This window comes from Hippichthys cyanospilos, chromosome 7, assembly GCF_059441005.1.
Source record: "Hippichthys cyanospilos isolate Australia breed blue-spotted pipefish chromosome 7, RoL_Hcya_1.0, whole genome shotgun sequence".
NCBI lineage: Eukaryota > Metazoa > Chordata > Actinopteri > Syngnathiformes > Syngnathidae > Hippichthys > Hippichthys cyanospilos.
The window spans coordinates 18,409,480-18,433,210 of record NC_142375.1 but is presented as its reverse complement, the minus strand read 5'-3'; the positions used below and the strand labels follow the sequence as shown (position 1 = coordinate 18,433,210).

The 23,731-nt window shown below is 42.8% G+C and overlaps 2 protein-coding genes across 6 annotated transcripts in view; one reads left to right on the top strand and one right to left on the bottom strand.

Annotated features, from left to right (window-relative positions):
- The window catches only part of LOC148421414 (myosin-10-like), a 42,563-nt gene extending 37,721 nt beyond the window's left edge, over positions 1–4,842 (top strand). The window contains exons 38-44 of the mRNA XM_088420516.1: positions 128–216; positions 287–410; positions 1,415–1,504; positions 1,583–1,701; positions 1,791–1,899; positions 2,068–2,240; positions 3,155–4,842. Coding sequence (XP_088276642.1) covers positions 128–216; positions 287–410; positions 1,415–1,504; positions 1,583–1,701; positions 1,791–1,899; positions 2,068–2,240; positions 3,155–3,296 — 846 coding nt within the window. The 3' untranslated portion in view covers positions 3,297–4,842. The remainder of the gene's footprint in view (positions 1–127; positions 217–286; positions 411–1,414; positions 1,505–1,582; positions 1,702–1,790; positions 1,900–2,067; positions 2,241–3,154) is intronic.
- A 989-nt stretch (positions 4,843–5,831) lies between these two features.
- On the bottom strand, positions 5,832–23,629 carry ubn2a (ubinuclein 2a). 5 transcript variants are annotated; one of them, XM_088419268.1, is made up of 17 exons: positions 23,035–23,629; positions 20,984–21,100; positions 20,605–20,703; positions 19,335–19,445; positions 19,185–19,276; positions 15,431–15,995; positions 14,437–14,507; positions 14,149–14,278; positions 12,539–12,645; positions 11,150–11,260; positions 10,912–11,055; positions 10,457–10,507; positions 10,325–10,367; positions 8,936–10,240; positions 8,552–8,759; positions 8,007–8,075; positions 5,832–7,642 (listed from the first exon to the last, which is right to left on the bottom strand). In XM_088419268.1, exons 1-17 carry the CDS (start codon positions 23,347–23,349, stop codon positions 7,596–7,598), a joined length of 3,585 nt encoding a protein of 1,194 aa, XP_088275394.1. In that variant the 5' UTR covers positions 23,350–23,629; the 3' UTR covers positions 5,832–7,595. The 5 variants fall into 5 exon arrangements, with proteins under 5 accessions (XP_088275394.1, XP_088275395.1, XP_088275392.1 ...); XM_088419269.1 differs by having other exon boundaries at positions 19,185–19,273; XM_088419266.1 differs by having other exon boundaries at positions 5,833–7,642; positions 14,092–14,278.
- Between the last annotated feature and the right edge of the window lie 102 nt (positions 23,630–23,731).

Below are 23,731 nucleotides of genomic sequence, written 5' to 3'. Positions count from 1 at the left end.
TTCAGGGTGTCCCCCGCCTACTTCTCAAAGTAGATCTGGCCAGTACACAAATGTCTACATGGAATTTACATCTACTCAATATTTAACTATTCTATAGTAAATAAAGTAAACTAATTGTGTTCAATAGGACCACGCGGCGTCCGAGAGAGCTCGCCGTCACGCTGAACAGGAGCGAGACGAACTGGCGGACGAAATCTCCAACAGCACTTCCGGAAAGTCAGTGGCAGCCGTCTCTTTTTCAAGGGCCGGCAACGATGAAGTTGGTTGACGTCGGCCCTTTTGTCAGGTCCGTGCTGCTGGAGGAAAAGAGGAGGCTGGAGGCTCAAATCGCCCAGTTGGAGGAGGAGCTGGAGGAGGAGCAGGGCAACACCGAGTTACTTAACGAGCGTATCAGAAAGAGCACGATGCAGGTGAACATACGCTTGTCTTTCAACGGAATTTGTTAGCCTTTCCCAACACAAATTAAGCCTTTCTTATACACACTCAAAATACACAAAAAACACTTACCGCAAATGTTCGAAAGTAATCATTATTCAGTTAATGGAACCCTTTAATGGTGCCATACAGCATTCTACCTTCTACTTATGCAAAGCCCCAATTTTACAATTACTGAGCTAGCGGTTGGCCCATCCTAAGAACAATAAGACCAGAAACCACAGGATACACAGGGTATATTTAGATTCATTAAATCATACATATTTGAAGTATAGTGGCTTGGTTTCGGGCGGTGCTTGTCAATTATATTTTGGGAAGCTCCCACCTAGGAAAGAGAATACCTTTTGCACCCCCCTACAAATCAACCTTCAACAACCGTTAACTGCCTTTTACAGTGTTTATATGGTGTTTATATAATCTTAAAAAAGTGCAAGTGCATCAAAATGCCTTATATTTTTAAAAAATGGTGCCGATCCTGATTTTACTGCAATTCACATGGCAAAAACAAAGCCACCCCCACCCCCCTTCAAAGACATTTTAGAAGGACTGGTTTTAAGTGTTTATTTTAACCTGTAGTGGGCGCTCTAACACAAAGCATACCTGATCTGCCCGTCAAAAAGAAGACAAAAGAAACAAGAAACGGAAGAAAAAAAGAATCGACCTTATAGAAGCTAATAGTGTGCTAAGGCTAATCACAAAGTTTAGCAGTCTGATTTTGTATCTAAAAATACATATAAATAGATCATTTTTGAACAGTTATACCAACTCCAACTCACATTAAACCTATTTGTTTTGATAGTCTTTTTTTGAAATAAATCCAAAAAAGGAATCAGAAGACCACTTTTAGGACTGAACACATCTTTTTTGAAGGGCTGTCAATATGCAAGCGTCAGCTGTCGAGGATCAGCTAAATGATGACGACTAAACAAACAAACGACTCCTCGTGCGTGACCGTTTTGAAACTCGCTGATTTCCGCAGGTGGAGACTCTGAGCACGGAGCTGGCCGCCGAGCGCGCCGCCTCCCAAAAGAGCGAAAACGCTCGGCAACAGATGGAGCGGCAGAACAAGGTCCCACACGCCTCTTTCAAACTTAACGTTGCTCTTGACCAATAAATCGGCTGCCAAAGTCTCATCTGTGGCACGCAGGAGCTGAAGGCCAAGCTGGCGGAGCTGGAAGGCTCGGTCAAGTCCAAGTTCAAGGCTTCCATCGCGGCGCTGGAAGCCAAAATCCTGCAGCTGGAGGAGCAGATGGAACAGGAATCGAAGTAGGCGCTCGCGTTGGCGTTGGCGCGCCGTCAAGTCGGCCTTCGCGTTGGCCTGATCTTTCACCCTGGTGTTTGTCGGCCCCCTTCAGAGAGAGAGCGGCGGCCAATAAGATCGTCCGACGCACGGAGAAGAAGCTGAAAGAGGTGATGATGCAAGTGGAGGACGAGCGGCGGCATGCCGACCAGTACAAGGAACAGGTGGGTGGGGCAACCGCAACGTCTGCTAATATGCTCAAAGAATTCACACGTTTTTGTATTACTGTATTTTCTGCACTATAAGGCGCACCTAAAAGCATTAATTTTTTTAATAATTCAAAATCGACGTCTTTGCCAATTTGCCGCCTCTGTTCGTGCGACGCGGCACAGGTGGACAAGGGCAACTTGCGTTTGAAGCAGCTGAAGCGTCAGCTGGAAGAGGCGGAGGAGGAGGCCACCAAAGCCAACGCGTCGCGCCGGAAGCTGCAGAGGGAGCTGGACGACGCCAGCGAGGCCAGCGAGGGCCTCGCCCGTGAGATCAGCAGCCTCAAGAGCAGACTCAGGTAACAAGATGCAGCGATACGCCGCTCCTTCTACTCACGAAATTCATTTGTTTTCCCATGGTAAAAATTTCATCACTAGAGCTGCTTTTTAACATGGAAATAGCCTAATCCGTTCCACATTCCCAAAAAATGCTCCTAAACCCTTTAAATGAATATTATTACGTTATAAAAATGCATCAAAAATGGTCAATATGTATTAGAATTATATTAGTGCAAAATAATCAAAATATATCATATACCATGAACCTTTGACCATGTAAGTTTACTTAAGTTTAGTTTGGGGTCATGCAAAGTGCTTCCTGTGTGATGCCATTGCTTAAGTCCTAATGACGTGCTAACAACGCGAACGTCAGACGCAACAGCTCAAAGGGTTTTTTAATGTGAATATGTATAATGTTAGCCATAGCTAATCTCAATTTTCAGCCCCTTACAAATGTATTTATTGCATGCTATTTTTTTTATTGCATGCTATGTTTTCACTTAATCACTAATTAACACAATTATAATTTCAACATGCCCAAAAAAGATCATGCTATTATTATGCTCATTATATAAATGAAATTTCTTTGCAAATTTCAGAATTTTTCCCACCAAAATTTCCAACATTTCCAAAACTCCCGCTTACCAAAAATTCAGTTTTCACCCTAAAAAATACCCACAAAATTGTTTTTCGTCAATATTTTTGCAAATCTTCCAAATTTAAGTTGTTCAGCTCTAACATACAATGCCAAATGTTGCCACTTACCAAAGATAAATTATATATATACAGTACATCATTGAACTCATCCAATGCCAGGGACATATTTTCACCTTTTTTTTTTAAATCCTAGATACTTAAGTATATAAACATAAAATTACGTCCCTGGCATTGAATGAGAAAAAAAAGTTTTTTTTGTTTTTTTTTTCCATGTCAGGCGAGGCGGTCCCGTCAGCTTCTCGTCGTCCGGCCGCTCGGGCCACCACAACTTGAACGTGGACGGCGCCTCGGCGGAGCGCTCCGACGACGACGCCGACAGCCGCACCGGCGACTTCAACGACATCGCTAACGCGGAGTGAACGATGGCGCTCGCTCCCAGCTGGACTCCAAACAAAGCGGCGCGTCTGCCCGCCGGTACCGCGCCACGCCGGTACCTTGACTTACGAGTGGCCCGAGTCGATTGGCGGGGATCGCTGACCCGTTTCACGTAAATCAATTATTCCTCATTAGCATTAGCTAGCACACAGGCTTCATTAGCACGCTAGCACAAACCCGTGTGACATCACACATGAGCAAACAGGCACACTAGCACTTTACACGCTACTACATAATTCAACTCACCTTTTGGCATTTTCACAAAAATTTAAAATGGCGACACAAAAATATTCCTTAACGCCGCGCACGGTGCATTCAAGGACGTCTCAAAAAATACGAGCAATGAAGCCAACCTAGGGATTGACCAAAAGGTGCCAAAATAAAACGAGTTTAGAGTCCAACTGCAAGCCCCCAAAAAAATACAGTATGCAGTGGGTCTACCTTTATCTAAATGAATTAAAATCCTAAAAACGTATTCAAAACAAAACTAAATTATGCAGTATGTTTTTTTTGTGTGCAGGTATTTAGCTAAATTTCTTTCCATTCTATTTTATTTTTACTGTACAATATTGCACAGCGCTATTTTTCTTATTCATTCGTGAAGCAAAACCTAAGATAAGAGCAATTTTAGTTCCAAGCGTGCTCACTTTTAAGTCAAGGTACCGCTTTTTTTGTTTTTGTTTAGTTTTTCTAAGCAACGTGGCCCTCTTTCATTTGCGGCAAGGCATTTTTTTTCACTTGAGGCAAACGCACATTCCCGTTTTTTCACGTACGTCGGTGCAAAGTGCTTTTCGGGGAGGTGGGCGGAGTTACGCTATTCAGGAGGTGGACGGGGTCACGCTTTTATGGAGGAAAAGGTGTCATGCTTTTTTTTCCCCCCCTCCTGCTTTTTGCGAAATTCAAAACTGGGAGATGGAGACAAACATATTTAGTCTTGCGGAAAGCTCGATGAGCGTTTCTTTCATATCCTTGATATCCGATTTTCATTTGAATTCCATTAATTGTTCAAGAAAACTGCTCCAATGGGGTTCCATCATCTCAAATGAAGTGCACATCATCTCCTTTGTTTAGAACGACAAAGATTTAACGTATGTTTCTTTGAACGTGCCTTAGACACTAAATAAGAACAGGAACGGACCAGGATTTTTGCTCCAAAAGCTAACCGGATCGGACTCAACATGTTTTTTTGTTTTTTTGCTGTGCTTCATATCCTAATGTTACAGAATATGATTGTAACCCGACCTTCCGCTCTGGATAATACTGGCACCAAATCATATTAAAAGTTATTATTGTACAGGATATTTTCTCATTTGGTTGACAGCTTTAACCACAAGTAGTTGATTTAACATTCAGTTATTATAATTACCATGGTGATGATTGTCATAGTTATTATTATTATTATTATCCAGCAGGCATTCCACTACAAATATTACCAGTGTTATTTCTTGTATACTTGGATTTCTAGGCAGTAAGCATTTTTGTTTTCTTTTTTTGTTTTGTAATAATAAAAATAAAGCATATTCATTGTAACACTTTTCACTTGTCCGTCCACCGCGAGTCCCGTCCTTTGGGATGTGTGATGATGAGGATGTCGAAGAGGACTTTGAAGATACTTTGCTTCACGGCAGAAGAGGAAAGCGCTTAGCTCGTGCAGTCTCACTTGCACAATTTCAAAATACAAAAGTCATTGAAAACATTTGCGCAAGGTGGTTTTTTTTTTGCCATTAATAGTTGAGCTTTTTCCAGAAGTCACTTTCTTTTTTCTGAAAAACAAATGTGTAAAGCGTGTTTTTTTTTAAATAACCATGTATATACAAATGTTTTTTCACAAAAATTTACAAAATATTACTATAGAAAGCCACATTTTAAACAAAACGTAAGGTTTTCACTATTTTTTACAGAAAAGTGATTTTTATTTCACAAAAAATTACTTTTTCCCCACAATAAGCATGTTTTTATTTTTTGTAATTAAAAAAAAACAAACGCAAAAACAACCATGTATAGTCTGCCTTTTTTTCCCCAAAAAAACGACTGTTGGTTGGCATTTTTTCACAAAAAATGACAGCACACCACTGTAGCCCCCCCCCAAAAAAAAAAAAAACAGTTCCTTATTTTTATAAAGGTTTTTTGGGGGAAAAACAGGCATTTTAACTCTATGATAAGGCTTTTTTTTTAAATATTTAGATTTTTTATTTTTTTTAAATATATATATATATATATATATATATATATATATATATATATATATATATATATATATATACGTAAACGTATATAAAACAAAAAATGACCATGACTATCTAGTAAATTGGTTTAAAAATAATGTACAGCGTTTTTTTGTTTTTTCAAAAAACGACCATGTATTCACAGAAAACAATTATGTTTAGTAAGCATTTTGGATTTTTTGGGGGTGGCAATTTTTTTTTTTTTTTTTACAGAAAAACAACCAAAAACCATCTCTGTAGAAAAAAAGTTGTCTTTTTTCTGCAAAAAAAACAACCATGTATGGTAAGGCGGGTGTTTGCAAAAAAGCCATGTTAGTATTTTTTCCCCTCCAAAAAGCTATTTTGAAGCCCTGGTTTCAAAAATCGGGCTTTAACGTAGCATAAATTATTAAGCGGGGTTAGTGCCACACCCTTTCAAAGTGCTTCAAACAGGTTGGGGTTTGAAAGTTAAGATTAAAATAAAAAAAATAATATTTAATCCTCATAAGGGGGCATGCTGGAGCCTATCCTAGCGGTCTTTGAGCAGAGGGCGGGGCTTACCCTGGTCAGCTCACCAGCCAATCAGAGCTCAAAAAGATAATCGTTTACTCACAAACACACACAAGTACAATAGTTTATCAAAAACACCTTCCATGCATGTTTTTGGGAGGAAAGTGGACAACCCGTGCAGGCACAGGGAGAACATGCAAACGCCTTAGTCTTTATTTTCCGAACAGAAAACTCTACATGGGCTTTTAGTTTAATTTTTCGTGATGCGTTGGTCAGTTTGTGTACGGTCATGTCTTTTTACCGCATCCGACAAACTCGATTAGAGGGAGATCAAAGTCGTCAATGGAACCATCTGCTTTGTTTTAATTTCATATTTTGACACACAGGAGAGAAAAAAAAAAAAAAAAAATCATATGAAGCCACCATTTCACAGAGAAATGTCTGTTTACACTCTACCCCTCCTTAGCCCACCCCCCCCCAATCCTCTTCCTCCTAACAAAGTGTTAATCACTACTGCGGGTCACATGACTTGACATGAAACACACAAAATGCAAGGGGGGAAAGGAGAGCTACAACAACAATCTTTGGCGTCATTCTTGGTGCGGCCATGTCAGTCTCACACGCGTACACAGAAGGTCGGGAGGCGGAACATCACTTCGTGGGAGCCCGTCGGAAGAAAGGAAGGAAAGGGGGCGGGGTCTAGATACTTTTGCACATTTATCCTGCATAGAACAAATTTCTACCGGCGTTCAAACTAAGGCGCGTCTTACATTGGAGAAACTGCAATAAAAAATAAAAACAAATGTTTTTAAAAGACAAAAATGGTTCAAGTAGGCTACAATCTTATCTCGCGGCTCTCCCTGCTGCGTTCTCATTTCAAGTCTTTATCGCGCCACAATAAAAAGGTCCAGTGTGATAAAACAGCACCCAAAAAAAAACAAAACAAAAAACAATCTGATAAAAACATCCTGTGCAACGTTCACTCCGTATTGTCGGGAGAATGTGGAAATCAGAACAGTATATTGTTTGCTTTTTCTCTACGCATACACGCTCGCCTTTTTGCAACACGCACACACACACGCGCCATTATGTCCCTGTGGAAATTACAAATAATTTAGCAATATTTATAATTTAAGCTACTACTTAACAGTCATCAGTGGGAGAGAGAAAAAAAAAGAGGAAGAATTGAAGCCACAATAGAAACTCTAAAAAAAAAAAAGGACATTAAGAGAAAAATAAGCCTCATATTTTTCGCTCTTTTGTTTTTTGTTTTTCTCGAGAACTCGGCTCCAAGCGCTTCGATAGAAGTCCTCGTCGTCTCCTTCCTTCCACAGTGATCAAGGTCGCTTGATGTAAACATGTTGACAAAAAAAAAAAATAATAAAATTAATAAAAGTCTTCTTTGCGCCCGCACCACCTTGTTTGAGAAAGTTCAGTTGTGTGCCAAAGTTCACCCAGGTCCGTTTTGAATAATTGCTGGAAAAAAAGAAGAAGAAAAAAAAAAAATAAAGCTCCGCGGTGTCCCATTGGTCAGTCGATGCAAAAAGTCCAACGTTGTGAAGAAGCAGCTCAGTGGCTCGGCTTGCGCTTGTCTCCGCCCTGACTTTGGTTGGTGTCTAACCAGAAGAGGACGGCAGCGATGCCTTGTTATTTTAGGGACTATTCACCAACAGTTTTGTTTAAAATAAAAATAAAATTAAAGATAAATTCAAATGAAAGTGAATTAAAAAAATCAATTAAAATCAAAACGAATTTAAAAAATAAATTCAAATGAAATAAAAAAAGAAATAAAAATTAAATTGAATTAAAAAAAAATATTAAATTAAAAAAATATATATATAAGACCTTAATTCCAAATCAAAATGAATTAAAATAAATAATTAAAATGAATTAAAAAAATAAATTAAAATGAAATTGAATAAAAAAAATATATATTAAAATTAATTTTTAAAAAAAATTATTTTGAGACCTGAATCTTACCTGAGAAAGCGAGCTGCAAGTGAGGAGGTAGCGCGGCCGTGGACCCGGACTGGAGACTCTTGTACAGCTCTGACCACACAACAAAACCGAGGATGATATTTCATTATTCGTGATGGGACTGTGAAGCTTCATGAAGCATTTGCGGTATTTTTTAATCCTCAGTGGTTCGCTAGCGTTTTTCAGTGATATCAGTGCAAAAAAAGACTTCAAACATGCCAAGCACATGTGAAGAAATTGACAATAAACTTGACTTTGACTGTTCACAAAAGTAATTCATTAACTTCATTGTTAAGAAATATTTAACCACAAAAATTATTCAACAAGCAAAGAAATGTGTAGTTTTCAATTATTTTGGAGCTCAGTCTCATCTATTTGCTATTTTTTTGTGCTCAGAGCAAAATAAATATTGCTGCTGAGGAACTACGTTGAAGTGAGTCGAGGATCTTGATTTGCCGCCATTTCGCGGCAGCCACAGACAACGATGAACTTTATACTTTGTTTTTTGTGGAGCACGAAGTGTTTTTCCCCGAGGCGGCGGCACCCACCCAACAAGTCGCTCTGTGCTAGGGGGTATCCTGAGTTGGAGCCGGGGGCCGAGCCCATGCCGGCGGGGCCCGGGGCTCCGGGGGGGCTGAAGTTGAGCAGCGGGGGGAACTGAAAAGGTAGCGAGACGGGCACCAGGCCGCCCAGCATGCCGAAGCCCAGGGGAAGCGCGGGGGGGCTGCCCAGCAGGGGGCCGCCGGCCGCAGAGACCTGAAGACACGCAGACGCTGGCGCTCGCTCACCCTTCATATTCGCAATACCGTATACTGACACTGTACGTTATCAAATATAACATATATATACGTTACACAAAAACAGGGGTGTGTAGACTTTTTATATCCGCTACGTGACTTCCTCCCCGCCCCGATAAAAAAACAGTGCCTTACCTGCGAGAGATGGGACGTCGTGGAGGGCGCGGCCAAAGCTCCCGACGCCGCCCAGCCGTTTCCGGCCTTTAAATTCTGTCCGGCCGGGCCCGCCAGCCTCTGCCTCTGACCGTGATTGGCCGAGCCCGAGGGCGACGGCGGCGGGGGCGTTTTGTTGACGTGGCCGACGGCCGAGGGGTTTTTGTTGTTGCCGGAAGAGCTGTGGGCGGCGGCGGCGGCGGCGGTCGGAGGCTTGGGCGCCCCCGCGAAAGCGCCGGGCGTCTGTTTGGCCGCCGCGCCGCCTTGAACGGTACCCGTTATGCCGAAAGGCGGTCGGAAGGTTTTGGGGGAGTATTGGTGTTTGGGTTGGTGGGGTTGCGAGGGCGAGGTGGACGGGGACGAAGAAGACGAGGAGGGGGGCGGGGTGGGCGGCGGCGGGCGAGGGGTCAGCTTGATGATGGGGGATGAGTTAGTACTGTGGGAGGGCTTGGTAAGCGTGGCCTGCATGGGCGTGATGAAGTTGGGCTGGGACTGCTGGGGGCGGGATTTTCCTTGCGGGGAGGGGGCCGTCTGGTACACGGGCGACGGCGACGACGCGGGGCAGAAGGACGGCGGGGTGGGGTGGGGCGAGGAGACTAGGCGGGATTGGGGGGAAGATGAGGACGACGGCGCCGTGCCGCCGTTGCTGCTGACGCCGCTCGATTTGGGCCCGCCCTTGACCACGTTTTGAGGGACCCCTAAGGTACCCGCCGCCCCGCCCTTCTGATGATGGGGGGGCACCAGGGGGGAAGCGGTGGGTGGGGGGCGCTGTTTCGGGGGTGACGGGGCCGGGTGCGGGCGCATCTTGCCGCCCATGATGGCGCTAGGCCTGTTGTTGGCGGTCGCCGCGGCTACTTGTCTCTGGCCGGGGGCACCCGTGACCTTAACCAGACTGTAGGTGGCGTCGGCGGGCCTGCCCGGCGCCCTGGAGGAGGTAGAAGAAGCCGTCGGAGTGCTGACCGCCTTGGAGGGGGCGGAGCACGTGACTTGCGAGGGGTAGTGGGGGGTGATGGGGGGCGGGGAGGAAGTGGGAATCTGCGGCGGAGGGGGCGACAGGGGACTGTCGGCGGTGCCCAGGCCCTTGGCGGCGTTGCTCAGGAGGGCCAGCGCGTGCGAGATGGAGTCCAGCGACGGGGCGCTCAGATCCTCATCCAGAGAGTCCGACAAACAGATGAGCTCGGACGGCGACGGCGGCGGGCGGGTCGAGATCACGGTGGAAGCGGACGAGGCGGGTGCGCACACGGCGGGCGGCCCCGGCAACGGAGGTTTGCGGATCCACACGCCCTCCTGAAAACACAACGCACACCATACATGGATACAAAACATGGAGGCCGGCGTACGGAGAATCCTAGTGCGGTTGAGTCGTCATACCTTAGCTTTAGCCTTGGGTCCGGGCACCACTCTCCTCTTGGCTCTGCGTGGAAAAGCAAAACAATAAATACTGACAACCGTTTCTTCGTGCACCGTGTGTTCATGCGTAGTTGACAAGAGAGAAATACTCACAGGGTTCCAGTGAGGTGGATGTGAACTGACACACTCTCCTTAAACAGAATCCTAAACACACAAAACATACTTTAAATGTTGTCATTCTCAAACATGAAATAAAAATCGTCACAAGTGTGTTCTGTTTTTGGTTGAAAATGCATCTGGTTGAAATGTCATTGCAATGACCGTCCAGCTGGAGGTGCTGTTGCCTTTCTTTCTTTTTTTATGTGTGTGTTTGTGTGTGCACTCCACCATTGTCTGGCACGACCACGCAACAAACCCAAAGTGATAACTTCAAAAGATTTTTCCATAAGGCAGTGCTGATCCTTCAAATGAATTTTTACTACAATTACGATTATTATTTACCACTCTATACACTTCTATATTTTGCAATACTTTGCCAGACTCTGAGTCACATTCGTTAGCCATCAAAGAGTAAACAGGAAGCTGACGCACACACGCGCAAAACAGACCTGGCCTGCATCCAGCCTTTGGGCCACAGTGGCTTGACCTCGTTCTCCAAAAAGACCTTGAGGTAGTCCTCCACAGACAGAGAACACTGGCCTTCCATGTCATAGCAGCTCAGCTTCACTCTCACCAGCGTGCAAAGGAGACTCCTGCGCGCGCACACACACGCAACAAATAAAATGACAAAACTGTGGAGAGGCATTAATCTTACAACCTTTAAAAGGAAGCCTGTGCAAAACGTACCTGAGCTTGTCATCCCAGACAAACTTTTTGCGTGGACCCATCACTCTTTTCCCAGGTTTTTCCTCATCCTCCTCCTCTGATCCGTTCTTGTCCCCTTCCTCAGACTGCTGCCTGCATACACACAGTCACGTGTAACCGCAGAAACAACAGACGGAATGCTGCACAGTCATTAACTCGTAGCTATAAACTAATTATAAAAATATATATGCTTTATCCTTTCGACCTGGGAAGCTCCTCGTCATTGCTGACATAACCCGCTCATGTCGGGGTTTTAACCATGCTCATTATGTAGCTGTTGTCCTTTTTTATCTTTCTATTTTCTATCTTGATTTTCAGCCCATGGTTGCTCTCCACCCTAAGCCAGGCTTCTGTCTTTCTCAGCTGTGCATTTCACATTAGCTCAGCGATTAGCTTTAGCTTCTCCATCTTTGCATGTTATCTCTTGCAGCTCAGTGTGTTTGCATGCTAACGCTTGCCTGTCATTAGTAAGAGTTGTGTTTGTTAGAAGTGGAGCTTATATATACGGATCAGGAGCAGCACTCCCAGTTTCGTTGTATACAAAGGTTATTCTAGTCTCGTCGTTATATTGGTACACCGCCTAGTGGTCGAAAAGCTGTACTTGTGTGCTTAAAAACACTGATTTAGTAGTTAGTGGGTTTTCATGAAAGACAACATTAGCACATGGAGAGTCCCAAAATAAAGGAAAATAAAGCTGTGAACCTCTGTGCTATATTAACCAAGAATATAACCTGTCACTAAAACAATTTACAGTAAAATGGCTCGTTTTTAAGGCGTTTCGATTTTAATCGGGGGGATAGTCCAGCATGTTCAGTCGGCTCTTCAAGAAGAATGAGCAAAGGACTAAGGGCAAAGAAGAAGAATGCAGAAGAAGATGGCTGAAGAAGATGGATGGTTAAAGATGGTTAAATGAGGACGTGGAGGAGTAATATACAGTATTACTGTATATGCAAACTACTTTTTTTTGCTTAAATGGTAATTGCTAATGCTAATTGCAATTTCTAATCAGTTGCATAGGCGAAATTTAGGCATAGGCAAATTTTGTTGGTGGTTAAAAATTCATATGTATTGAAGAAAATAATGAGTAGATCTATCCACTACCCAGTAAGAATAACAAACAGAATAAAAGTATATAAAAAAAATCAATGATAATTTATCTTTCAGGGGTAATTACTCGATTATTTGATGGAATAATCGACAATTTTATAAAGATTTGATAGAGGCAGCCCTAAATGATTGACTTTTTTTTTTTTTCAAAAGGCCTAACATTTACATGGTTTTGAATAGCGCCTGACAGAAACGATTTAAAGTTTGCCTAACAACAAAGGACAAAGCGTAAGATAAAAGTAAAAAACTGCTTTTTCGACTTACTTTGCCACCTTGGCCATGCAGTCCATGTTGTACCTGGCAATCTGCTCAGGCATGGCGCTGCACACAGCCAGTTTCAGCTCCAGCAGAGGCATCCGCATCCTGTCGTCCTGAGGGGAGAAGGAGAGAAGATAAATGGAGGCTTTTATTCATGCGTTTCATCAACAAAGCTGCGGCGCTTTTCGGCGGCAGCCATTATTCAAGGCGGCCACCTACGCCGAGCACGTTTGGGATTAGAAACGAGCAGACGGGGCGGAACACAAAGTGGGAAGCGGCAGGAATGTGACAGCTGAAACCTTGACTGATATCACTGCAACACTGTAGACGGCATCCTCATAAGATGCTGTCATATAGTCCAAAGCTGCGCTCCGAACGTTGCTATTCACGAGGCGGCTCGAGTGACGAGTGATCATCGGCGTGTATGTGACGTTGGGAGTCAAGAAAAATGAGCAAAATGACAAATGCACACCATTCGTACTTTTTCTGTAGCGTGTGCGCTAACTAAGGTTGTCTGTCAAGATGGGGGGGTTATATGCCAGCTGACTTTGGACTGGTCACCGGTCAACCACAGGGCGGAAAATCAACGGGAATAAATTTCAAACAAAATATGCTGTGCGGCAAATATGTCAAAATGCAAAGTGATCTAATACCCATTTCCCAGGAGATCATTCCACAGATACTCAGAAGAAATCAATGATGTCATTGACCCTTGGTAAATTACGTTATAGTCAAATAAAATGTCAAATATGCTCCTTTTTTTTTTTTTATTTTTAAGGTCCAGGCAATCTCAGGTACTCATATTTTTTTTTAATTCTGGCCAGAGGAGGGTCTCAAATTGTTTAATCATTTTAGTACCTAAAATTTAGTGTCTAAAGTACTTTTACAGTACAATTACTTTAGTACCTAAAGAAATTGAGTACTTTTGGACTTACATTCTGTGCTAAAGCATTAAAGTGTATACTTTAGGAAAAAAAAGTCATCGATTACATAAGTACCTCAAATAATCCATGACTTTAGTACCCGTGGATTTAATTGCTCAAGTCGCCAGTTACTTTATTACTTAAAGTAATTGATTACTTTTAGATGTGTGAATGCAATTATTTGATTCGTACTAGAAGTAATTACTTTCACTACTAAAGTAACTAAATAATTCATGAAAAGTAATTACTTACAGTACTAAAGCACTAACGTGAGTACTTGACAGATTGAAGCCATTCCACATCATTCCAGCATTCAACGCCTCTCTTTGCAGCGTTTTCGCCTTCACACGCAATCTGCACATTTTCTAGTTAGTTTTGGACTTCAGTACTGAAAATAATTACTTAAATCCACAGGTTGCAATATAATTGACTATTTTAGGTACCTGGGATTGAACGCATGGGCTGATAAAAATCTACCTTTGGGACTGAAAGCGTAAAAGACAAGCGCTGTACAAAACGGACGGCAGGCGCGTTCACTTTCTACGTCAACAAACATCATCCGCGAGACATCACGTGAAAAACGAGACGACAACGAGCAGAGAAGTTTTGAAAGTTGCAGTTAAGTGTGGCGAGCACCTTGCTTTGGGGCGCGGGCGTTGGCGTGGGCCCGTTGTCGCACGGAGCCGTCCTCACCTGGATCTTGAGGCTGAGCTTCTTGAGCCGCTTGAGGAGCGCCTCCTTGTTGCACGGCACAAAGGCCTCCATGTGCGCGTAGACCCCCGAGCGCACGTCGGGAGGCTGCTTTTGCACCTGCAGCTCGATGCTAACGGAGAACACGCGACACGGGGTTAGCCTTGGACAACGCCGCGGGCTCAATTCAACAGAGATGGTCAGATAGTGTGAAGGCACTAAAGGAGGCCGGACAAAAGCCTCACGATGCCCTCGCTGGCAGTGCATAGGAGCTGAGCTCGTCGTACTCACTCCAGCAGGATGTTATTCATGTCCAGGGTGAAAAATTTCTTCCTGCCCTCCTGATCAAAGTGACGAGAAGCCTGCGGGGAGGAGGGGGGAAAACAGCTGAGTCAGCAAACAGTAACCTTCTTCTCAATTTGACATTAGTAGTTTTTCAAGCTGTGTTTACATTATGTCCCCGCCAGATAAAGGGGGAGTAATATTTTCCTTCAAAAAAAAAAAAAAAAGGCCCAAGACTCGTCTCTCAAAGTAAACGAAGCAATTTTGATGACACCACATAGCGCAGAGATTTTGGTAGATGGGAGTCACATGTAAAAATAAACTTTTACTTTGCTTTTGCTCGTTTAGTCCCAAAGATATATTTTGTCCATTTTCTGGAGTCCAGACACTCAATTCCAGGTACTTATTTATTTCAAGTGTTTGGAGGGTCTAAACATGGCTGGTAACTTAAGTATTAAATAATCAATGAATAAGATACATTACTTTAAGAATTAGTGTATTAAAGTAATCGCTTAATCAATTACTATAATAATTAATTACCTACAAAAATACCTATACTTGACTTTAATTAAAAATCGATTACCTTAGTGTAACCTTAATCAGGGAAAGATTAAAAAAAAAAACAACAACAACAAAAAAAGTTCAAAAGTGTTATTGCATCACTAAGACCAAATTTAGGGAACTGCAACTGCAACATATGTGACTATATCTTGAAAGGATAAGTAATTTGTAGCGTAACCTAGGTTTAAATAATTTAAAAATCCAAAAATTACTGAAACACTGAAGAGAAAGGTTGGAGATTAATTAACATTCTTCTGGAAATTTTACAGTGCATTTTTTTGGGTGTTCTGAAATTTCACCAAAAGCTATGAATATCCATTAATTTTTCTGAGTGATGTATTTCTTCTAATTGCCTTAACTACCATGTTAATGTTTTGAGGAGCTCCTGACTTTGCAACCATTCGTCCCTCTTGCTTGGCATCGCGGTTTCTGCGCGACTCACCGCCCGCAGGTCCTCGATGCGTTTGATGAGGGGAGGCGGCAGCCCCCCAGGCAGCGGCGGCGGAGAGAACAGTCCGCTGGAAGAGCCCGGCCCTCGCCCTTGGACGCCCCCGCCCGCTCCTCCTTTCGAGCCGGCCGCACCGACTCCCAGGATGCCGTTCTCCCTGACCGCGGACGCGGCGTGCTGCTGTTCCCCGTCCAGCGAGCCGAAGTCCAGGTCGCCGAGGAGGTCCTGAAGCTCCTTCTCATTGGCCGAGCCCAGCAGCGACATCATGGCGGGGTCGCCGGTCAGGTCCGCCAGCAGGAGGTCGCTGTTGGCGACGGCGTTAGCGTCGACCGGTGGGTGGGCGGAGTCGGACCCCGGCAAGTGCTTGGCGGCGTCTGAGGCGCGCGGCTTGTTAGCCACGCCCCCTGCCAGGCCCGCGGGAGCAACGCTGAGATTGTTCTTCCTCATCTGCTCCTTCTCCATGGTGAAGCGGCGCAGCATGGCCGCTAAATACAAAGAGTCCTTCATCAGCTTCTTGCGCTTCTTCTTTTCGGGCCGGTGGAGGCTGACAGCCGCCACTCTGTTGGAAAGATTTTATTTTCGCATTTTAGTAGCTAGTATGGTTAAAAAAAAAAAAAAAATACATTCTGAAAGAAAATATCTTGTGGAACAAAAGGAGATCAATTTAACAAGGAGCTCTATAGGCACATACAACTACAACATTCAGTGAATACATTTTGGGTTAATGTGAATTTAAATATCAGCATGTATGTACAGAGTTGAAACATGAACATAATGATGGAGTATCCTCGAAAGTGTACTTTGATCTGATACATACATACACACACGATATACATATATATTTATATATCATTAAAAAAAATAAATTGTATCAGCCATCGGAAGACTGGAAGTATTGAAATACTGTACAGCAAGGCTAGGTATTGGCCCGATATTGATTCATGGTATCAGTAGTCGTAAATCCCTAATTTTTTAGCAATTCGGGTATCATCCGCCCATTCATCTATTTTCCCTAGCCACTTATAAGGGTCACTGGCTTGCTAGTGACTATCCCAGCTGTCTGTGGGGGACACCCCGAATCGACTGCCACACAGATACAAACAATGAGTCAGGCACCCAATTACACCTAAGGACAATTTAGTGTGTTTTGGGAAGTGAGAGAAAGCTGGAGTGCCCGAAGGGAGACCGTGAGGGCTTGGGGAGAACATGCAAACTCCACACAAGAAGGCCAGAGCTAGCTGGAACTCAGGACTCTGACATGTGAGGCAAAGCACTCTTACATGGAGCCACCCAATTCAGGTACTGTGTTGCAACAAATTCAAACATTTAAATGCTCACAACTGACATCATTTTTGTTTTTGATAAATTAGGAAGGCGGCCAAAAGATATAATTAAACTTTATTGTACCATTATAAGAGCTCTACTACAAATGTGTTCTGAAAACAAAAATGTGTATACAGTACTCCCTTGGGATGCAAGTTAGTTAACCAAGTAGTACACTCCATATTGTCTCAAAATATTCATAACACAACTAATGCACAATCAGTTGTGAAGAATCACTAAATTGATAACTTTTCTATACAACTGACTTAATGCTGAAATTCATTATATGGCAGCACCCCAAAAGTGGTGATGAGTGGTGAGCATACGGCGGGTTTAACCTGTAGCGTGGAGGAAGTCGCACAAATCCAGGCGGCATCATCCGCCCGCGTGAAGACACAATGGCCGCCGCTGTGCTATTTTTAGCGCTTGTTCTCATGTTTGACTATTTGGCCTATGCGAGCGTGGATAACGGAGCGCTTTTCTCCAAGGTGGCTGCATAGTGACAGCAAGTCAGCATGCCCGCCGCCTCGAGATGCATGACGCGGCCTCGCTCTTGTCACGCAGGCTTCATTAGTATGCTAAAAGCGGACTGACCCTTCATTCCATTTTTGAGCATTTCGTGCTTTTTTTTTATGTCCAATTAGAGCGTGATTACGAGGAAACTCTCTTTTTAGTATTTTCCATTTGTGAGATGTGTATATGAGAAAGCTTGACCACACAGTTAGGTAATTTACATAATAACCACCACCGCACAGTTTCCCTATCCATGACTTGGTAGGTAGGCTGTCTGAAGGTCCAGAGGCTCTTTGAAGTGATGACTGTCTGAAATATTAACATGCAGCCTAGAATTTCCTCTTTCTGAGATCAATTAGAACTTATCATGCATAATCCCCTACATGAATGACACTCCTTGTCAAAATCAAAAGGTAAGCAGAGCTGCATTGAGCTTTGTCAGATGGCCACGCTGTTACCCCAGGTTGTCAGGGTAAGAAATTTGCTACATGGGACAAGACCACCTTTGTCCTCATTTCAGCAAGACAACAAACAGGCTGTGCAACAAATCCTATCATTCTTAAACCTTGGATTATTTTGATGAATGAAGCTCCATGGAACAGGAAATATTATGTCTAATAGGAGCGGAAATATTTGACTGCCGAATAAAAATAACTGTTTGATTGATGATGATTTTTGATGCAAAATGATAAAGTTGACAATGATGACAGCTAAAATGTACAGCTTTGCAAATGATCGTCATGATCTACTGCCATCTGCTTTGCAAGACAGAATGACAAATGGAGAAATTAAAGTTTCATGACCTTTTTTAACATATTTTGACATTTGATTTGTTAGGAAAGTGCATTAGACAACAGCATGTGGACCACAACCACTACTCTATTCTTTGTTTAGATTCATTATCATAACAACCACTAGACGAGGTGGACTTGAACTTGGGTCCCTGAACAGTGAGGCAGAGGTGCTAACCACTGGGCCACCGAGCCGCTCACATGATGGGCCATTTATTGTAATTAAAAAGTAATTTCACACCATAACTATCGATGTCATCTTTTAGAGATTGTTGAAAGTGCAAATTAATTAGATATTTTAACATCTAATGCATGTTTCTGTCAATTTGAAATGTCCGACTACATTTGAATGCACAAAGTAGTTAGCGGCTAACGCTAAAGTTGGAGGTTTGTGCTGTATCTAACAATGATCGCAGGATGGATTAGCAGTTTCTTGGTATCCTTGATCAGCGCTTGAATTTTTTAATGGTGGTGGTGTTGATGTGTGTAACAAGTGATAAAATTGAGTCACAGGGACTCAAGCTAACCACTACATAACAGCGATGGAACTTCAAAATAAAAGTGCGCTACGGCCATTGCATTGTCCATAAATTAGTGAATGGATGGATTTTGGGACATTTTACATTGATTCTGAATGGTAGTAAATCAGAATCTTGATTCTTTAATGAATCCGTTTTTTGAGACACCTCCAATAGTTAATGATAAATGAATGGGATACTGGTAGGACTAAAATTGAAAAACATTTTCATAAGTCAAATAAAATAGGAGAAAATTCTGAAAATGTATTTTAAGTTAATCAAAGCAAAAAGACTCTTAATTTTAGTGTTTCTCACAGTTTTCCCGACATCAGCTTTTGAGGTTGTATTTATTCCGCCTGGACAAGTTTTATGACAGCTGTGTGTTAACTAACAAGCTTTGAACAGTCATTTGGGAATTCTACTGTAGTTCTTTTACGGTGTCCACTCAGAAGCAACAACATCACATTATCAAAATGAAAAAAATAAATCAAACTAAAACTGGATAACAAAAGAAAAACAACACAAAGTATGATTACTAAGAAAAAAAAATATTATAACCCTGCTCTAAACTTGTAACTTGTGAGAAAGAAAAATGCAACTTACCCTTGTTTGGGTTCATTACTCTTCTGTTCCACGTTGGTCATCTCTTTCTTCTTCCTCGCCTTGGCCTGTTCACTGTCGTCATTGGCGTTCTGCTAAGAGGAGGAGTCACCACTTAACTCAGAAAACGATGTACGCGAGACGCTAACTCACCTTCTCGTCCTCGCCCTCCGAGTCGGACGCCGCTCGGAACTGCAGCGTTCCCGTGTTGATGTAAAAACCGCCCAGTTTGGTGGTCAGCGAGGCAGGCACCAGTTCATCGTACTGACCGATAAACAGAAAATCGTTTTGGTCACTGGCTTCTCTCTTATCTCACACAAAACAAACTAAAACCTCCTGAGTGGAGTACGAGTATTATTTTTGTCTAGTTGAGATCACCATGTGCACTGTAGTATTTGTGAATCCGAACGTGTACGGCTTTAGAAAAGCAGAGCCTGAAGCCTAAATGGTGACAGGAAAGTCGGCAAATGAGAGGAAGTTGACATTTGGCTGCCTAAATGTGATCGACATCATCAGCGCCAATATTCGGCATTTTGAACAACGTCAACAGAAATAAAGATGGCCGATAAGAGATCAGTTTAAACCCGAGGTAACTTCGGTTCACTTACAACAAAGACAAATGAAAGTCGAACAATTTAGTTCGAAATTTCGACCAACTATTTATTATACAAAATTATTGGGCGCTTACTAAAATTAAGAGTCACTACAAGTTGCTGATGATGTTGGGAGCTCCCTGAACATGTGTTACCATTTCAAAACAGAAATGTCAGAGATTTAAAAAAAAAATAATAATAATAATTTGCTTAGAGACATGCCAGCAAAATTAAGTTAGTATTTTGCTTTCATGTTTTGCACAAATATTTTCCCTTTAACAGAAAGTGAATATCAGCTATCATTCTACTTAATAATAGGTATTGGCTGTGTAAAAAAAAAAAAAAAAAAGTCTATCGCTTGTGCAGATGTCATTAATATATTTTTATATTATATGCTGAAGGAGTATATCTTATCTGTGTGTCTTAACTGCATTTGCACCGGCAAGTATGCAGTACAGAATTGATCAAATAAAGAACTGGGCCCTTTGACTATTACAGTTTAAAGCCAACCTTTGAATCAATCCTAGAAGAATAAAGACGTTTTCAAAGCCGCGCTGACTGCAAGTTGTCATAGCGCGTGATAAGACTGTCACAAAGAAAATCAGAAAACAAGCTATGTTGTCGACTACTAATGTTAAGTCATTTATATATATATATATATATATATGTTTTAGCAACAAGATGAGCGCCACTTCATCAAAGTGTTGGCGTCAATGTCGCTGTCGTCACTACAGATGAGTCAGCAAAAACAACAACGACGTGGGGTTGGTTTTAAAACACTCAACACCATCAAATACACAATGTTTTTGAAAGGCGTGTATTGTACTCACAGCCTCAGAGTTGTCAATGAAGGGGTCGGTCTCATCGTAACCAAAGCCAATATCAATCAAATCTTGCATTCTGTCCTTCCTTTTTTTTGTCACGTTGCCCTGCAACAAATATACAAATAGGCCAGACTTTAAAAAAAAAAAAAAACATGCTCCATTCAATGTTTTGCCCCCAATAAAATGCAGTAACTTGTTTGTTTTATAATAATTGATGGCTAAATTGTTCCAGAAAAAAGGTTACCTTTATGTATTCGTTTTTGGATAATATTGAAAAATGTCTTCCAATTAGGTGAGCGATGTGTTCAAATCAGATCAATATTGTTCATTTTAACGATAAGCATTGAGATATTTTACACTACATAAATAAATCATGATGACTTACATATTTATTCTCAAACTTCTTTGCCAGAGCCTCCACCTGCAGTCGCTCTTTCTCGTCATCATTGAAGGGATCGTTGGGGTTGGGGGCCGGAGTCTCACTGGGACGTTTGTTCTTCGACTGGAAACAACGTAAACAATTTCATGTTAATAAATTGCAAACTGTTTAAAATTAAGGTTAAAACGTCATAGCAATGGTTAGGCATATGCTAGCAGTCTTCCAAGCGCTCACTACGACAACTTCACAAAATCCTATCAAACAACGTGACGTGAACATTAATCAGATATAACAATAAAACAAACACGTGTACATGACGTGAGGATTACACTTCTTAAAAGGGAAGTCAAGTCAAAAATTTTCTTTGAAATAATATGCTCAATGTGGCCAAACAATGTCGCCGCACTAGTCCAAACACAGGATTCAGATTTTGTTTTCCATCACAGTGGTCAGCCATTTTGCCACTTGCTTTCAACAGAAAATGACACGGCTTAAATAATGACCACTCAGCATGTGAATTCAATAGGACCAAACTCAGGAAAAGTGTCAAAAGTTTCAATCTTGCACCTGCAATATATAAAATTGCAATTTACATTTTTTGTTTTACCTGACGAGATCTTCACTTGGTGTGTAGCTAGTTCTTGAACGCTTTCTAGAGGCCATTGATGTTTTAACCTGTGCATGTTTCAGTTTTAGGCGTGACGAACATTAAATTATACAAATATTTTTGTTGACACTCTATAAACAGTCTACAAGTAGTCTTCCCTCATTACGTCGGAGTTATTGCAGCTTTGTAATATCTCAGATTTGTATTCATGACAAAAACATTTTCTATATCAAATTTACAATGCTATTTTTTGCTATTTTTCTATCGTTAAAGTCAGACCAGTCAAAGAAAAGCAATTTATATATATATATATATATATATATATATATATATATATATATATAAAATGTCCCTATTGCATGGATTTTCATTTACTATATCTAATACAGGTTTATCTGACTATTTCTCATTAAATTTTTCCTCTGTCTATTGGACCAGGCAAATAAAGTATCAATTTTATGTAATTTTTTTTAACAAAAGAAACAAACTAGAAACAGGGGAACAAAAGTGAAAAAAAATTAAATCTCTACTTTGTCTCGAACCAATCTAAATCTCTACCACTGCAGTAAAAAAGGAAACCATGTACAGGTATCCAGCAAATGAGCAGGGATGGTTATTTTTAAACTCACTTATCAATCATCATAATCGGCCCCAGAAATCCCAATTGTGTAAAGTCTACTGAAAATACTATATAAGAGGACCTTGAAATTAAATAATCGATTAGTAAATCACAATACAGTAATATCAACAAAAAAAATAGTTTTTTGTTTTTTTTAGTCGTGCAAAGATATATTTGCCACAGGTCATAATCATCATCTACTGACTGCTGTAGCAAATGCATTTTTTGTCAAATGCAAATTTCTTGTTTCACTTTTTCCCCCAACTTTGACTTAAGCAAAGCAAGTTATTGGTACTTCCACTCAAGTCCAGAGTGGGAGCACTTTTGCTTCCTCTTGCTTGAAGTGGTGTAAATAAAGCAATCCGTGATGGGGGCCCAGGTGGAGTGTGTCACATGCTGCATGCTGGTGCTCATCTCTCCGCTGCAGCCAGTGGGCCAGCAAGCAAGCAAGCAAGCAGGCGGGAGGAGGAGGAGGAGGAGGAGGAGGTTGCTGCTTGCTGCGTGTGGCATGTGGACGCCTCTAATGGCCGTGTGACTGTTGCTGGGCAAGCAAGAGGCGCCGGCACAGGTAGCAGCACCATGTCATAATGAGTTCAATCGTCTCAAACAGCCTCCACTCCGAATGGTGTTAAACGACCGAGTTGGGAGTTGAACAAGAAGCCCACTCCCCCCTCCTCCTCCTCCTCCGCTGGCTTTCTGCCTTGGTCATCCACGGAAGGACAAGGTGCACCCCCCCGTCTTATCCAAGCCATGACAAGTCCACACAAACACGCCAAAGTGCAATAAAATCCCGAGTCCAGCTCACTAAAGTGACTGGGGGGGGGGACGTACCTGGAGGTTGTTGAGGAGTTCGCCGTAATTGAACTCAGCAGAGGCGCGGTCGTCGGGCTCGCTGAGGGGAAGGTTGAGCCGCACCGTCGCCCTCTTCCCGGCTCCAGCCTTGTCCTTCTCGCCGGCTTTGGCGAGGCGGCTGGCGGCGCCTCCTGCCCCGGTCTCCGGCAAGCCTTCCGCCGCCGCTTCGACCTCGTCGTCTTCGCTTAAGTTGTAGTCGGCCTCGTCCTCCAACCGGCGTTTCCTCGAATCCGAGGCGGTTCCGGTCGCGAAAGCCGACAAGGTGACAAACTGCACTTTTCTCGGTTCGGCCATTTGGACGAGCCGCTTTCCCGCACCTCTCTCCGGACACACGGCGAGGAGGAGACCAGGAGACTTGGCCAAACTACTCCAATTTGATGCCTTGAGGACGGTTCCGCGAAGCCCCAACGGCTGCTCAGTGGCTACGCGGAGGTGGAGGCCTCATCCGAACCATGCGAAACGGATTCCAGGGGATGCGACGGTCGGGGGAAAGTTGTTTTTCCGGCAGCTACTCGCATCCTCGATTTGCTATGGGACCGACACATTCACAGGAGCCATCTTGGTTTTGGGAGTAAATAAAATAGCAGACGGAGGAAGGGAGGTCACTGCGCGTGCGCGCACGCGTGGACCGGAAATGCCGTAGCACAAGGAGAGGCGCCAAGGCGTCCAATCAGCG

What these genes read in the sequence shown, in the direction of transcription:
- ubn2a (XM_088419266.1), bottom strand. Translation starts at nt 23,349, where the DNA reads ATGGCCGAACCGAGAAAAGTGCAGTTTGTCACCTTGTCGGCTTTCGCG. An exon ending in TGCATGGCCAAGGTGGCAAA is followed by an intron (nt 11,261 to 12,538) that starts GTAAGTCGAAAA and finishes GTGTGTATGCAG; the next exon opens with GCAGCAGTCTGAGGAAGGGG. An exon ending in GTCTGGGATGACAAGCTCAG is followed by an intron (nt 11,056 to 11,149) that starts GTACGTTTTGCA and finishes GTGCGCGCGCAG; the next exon opens with GAGTCTCCTTTGCACGCTGG.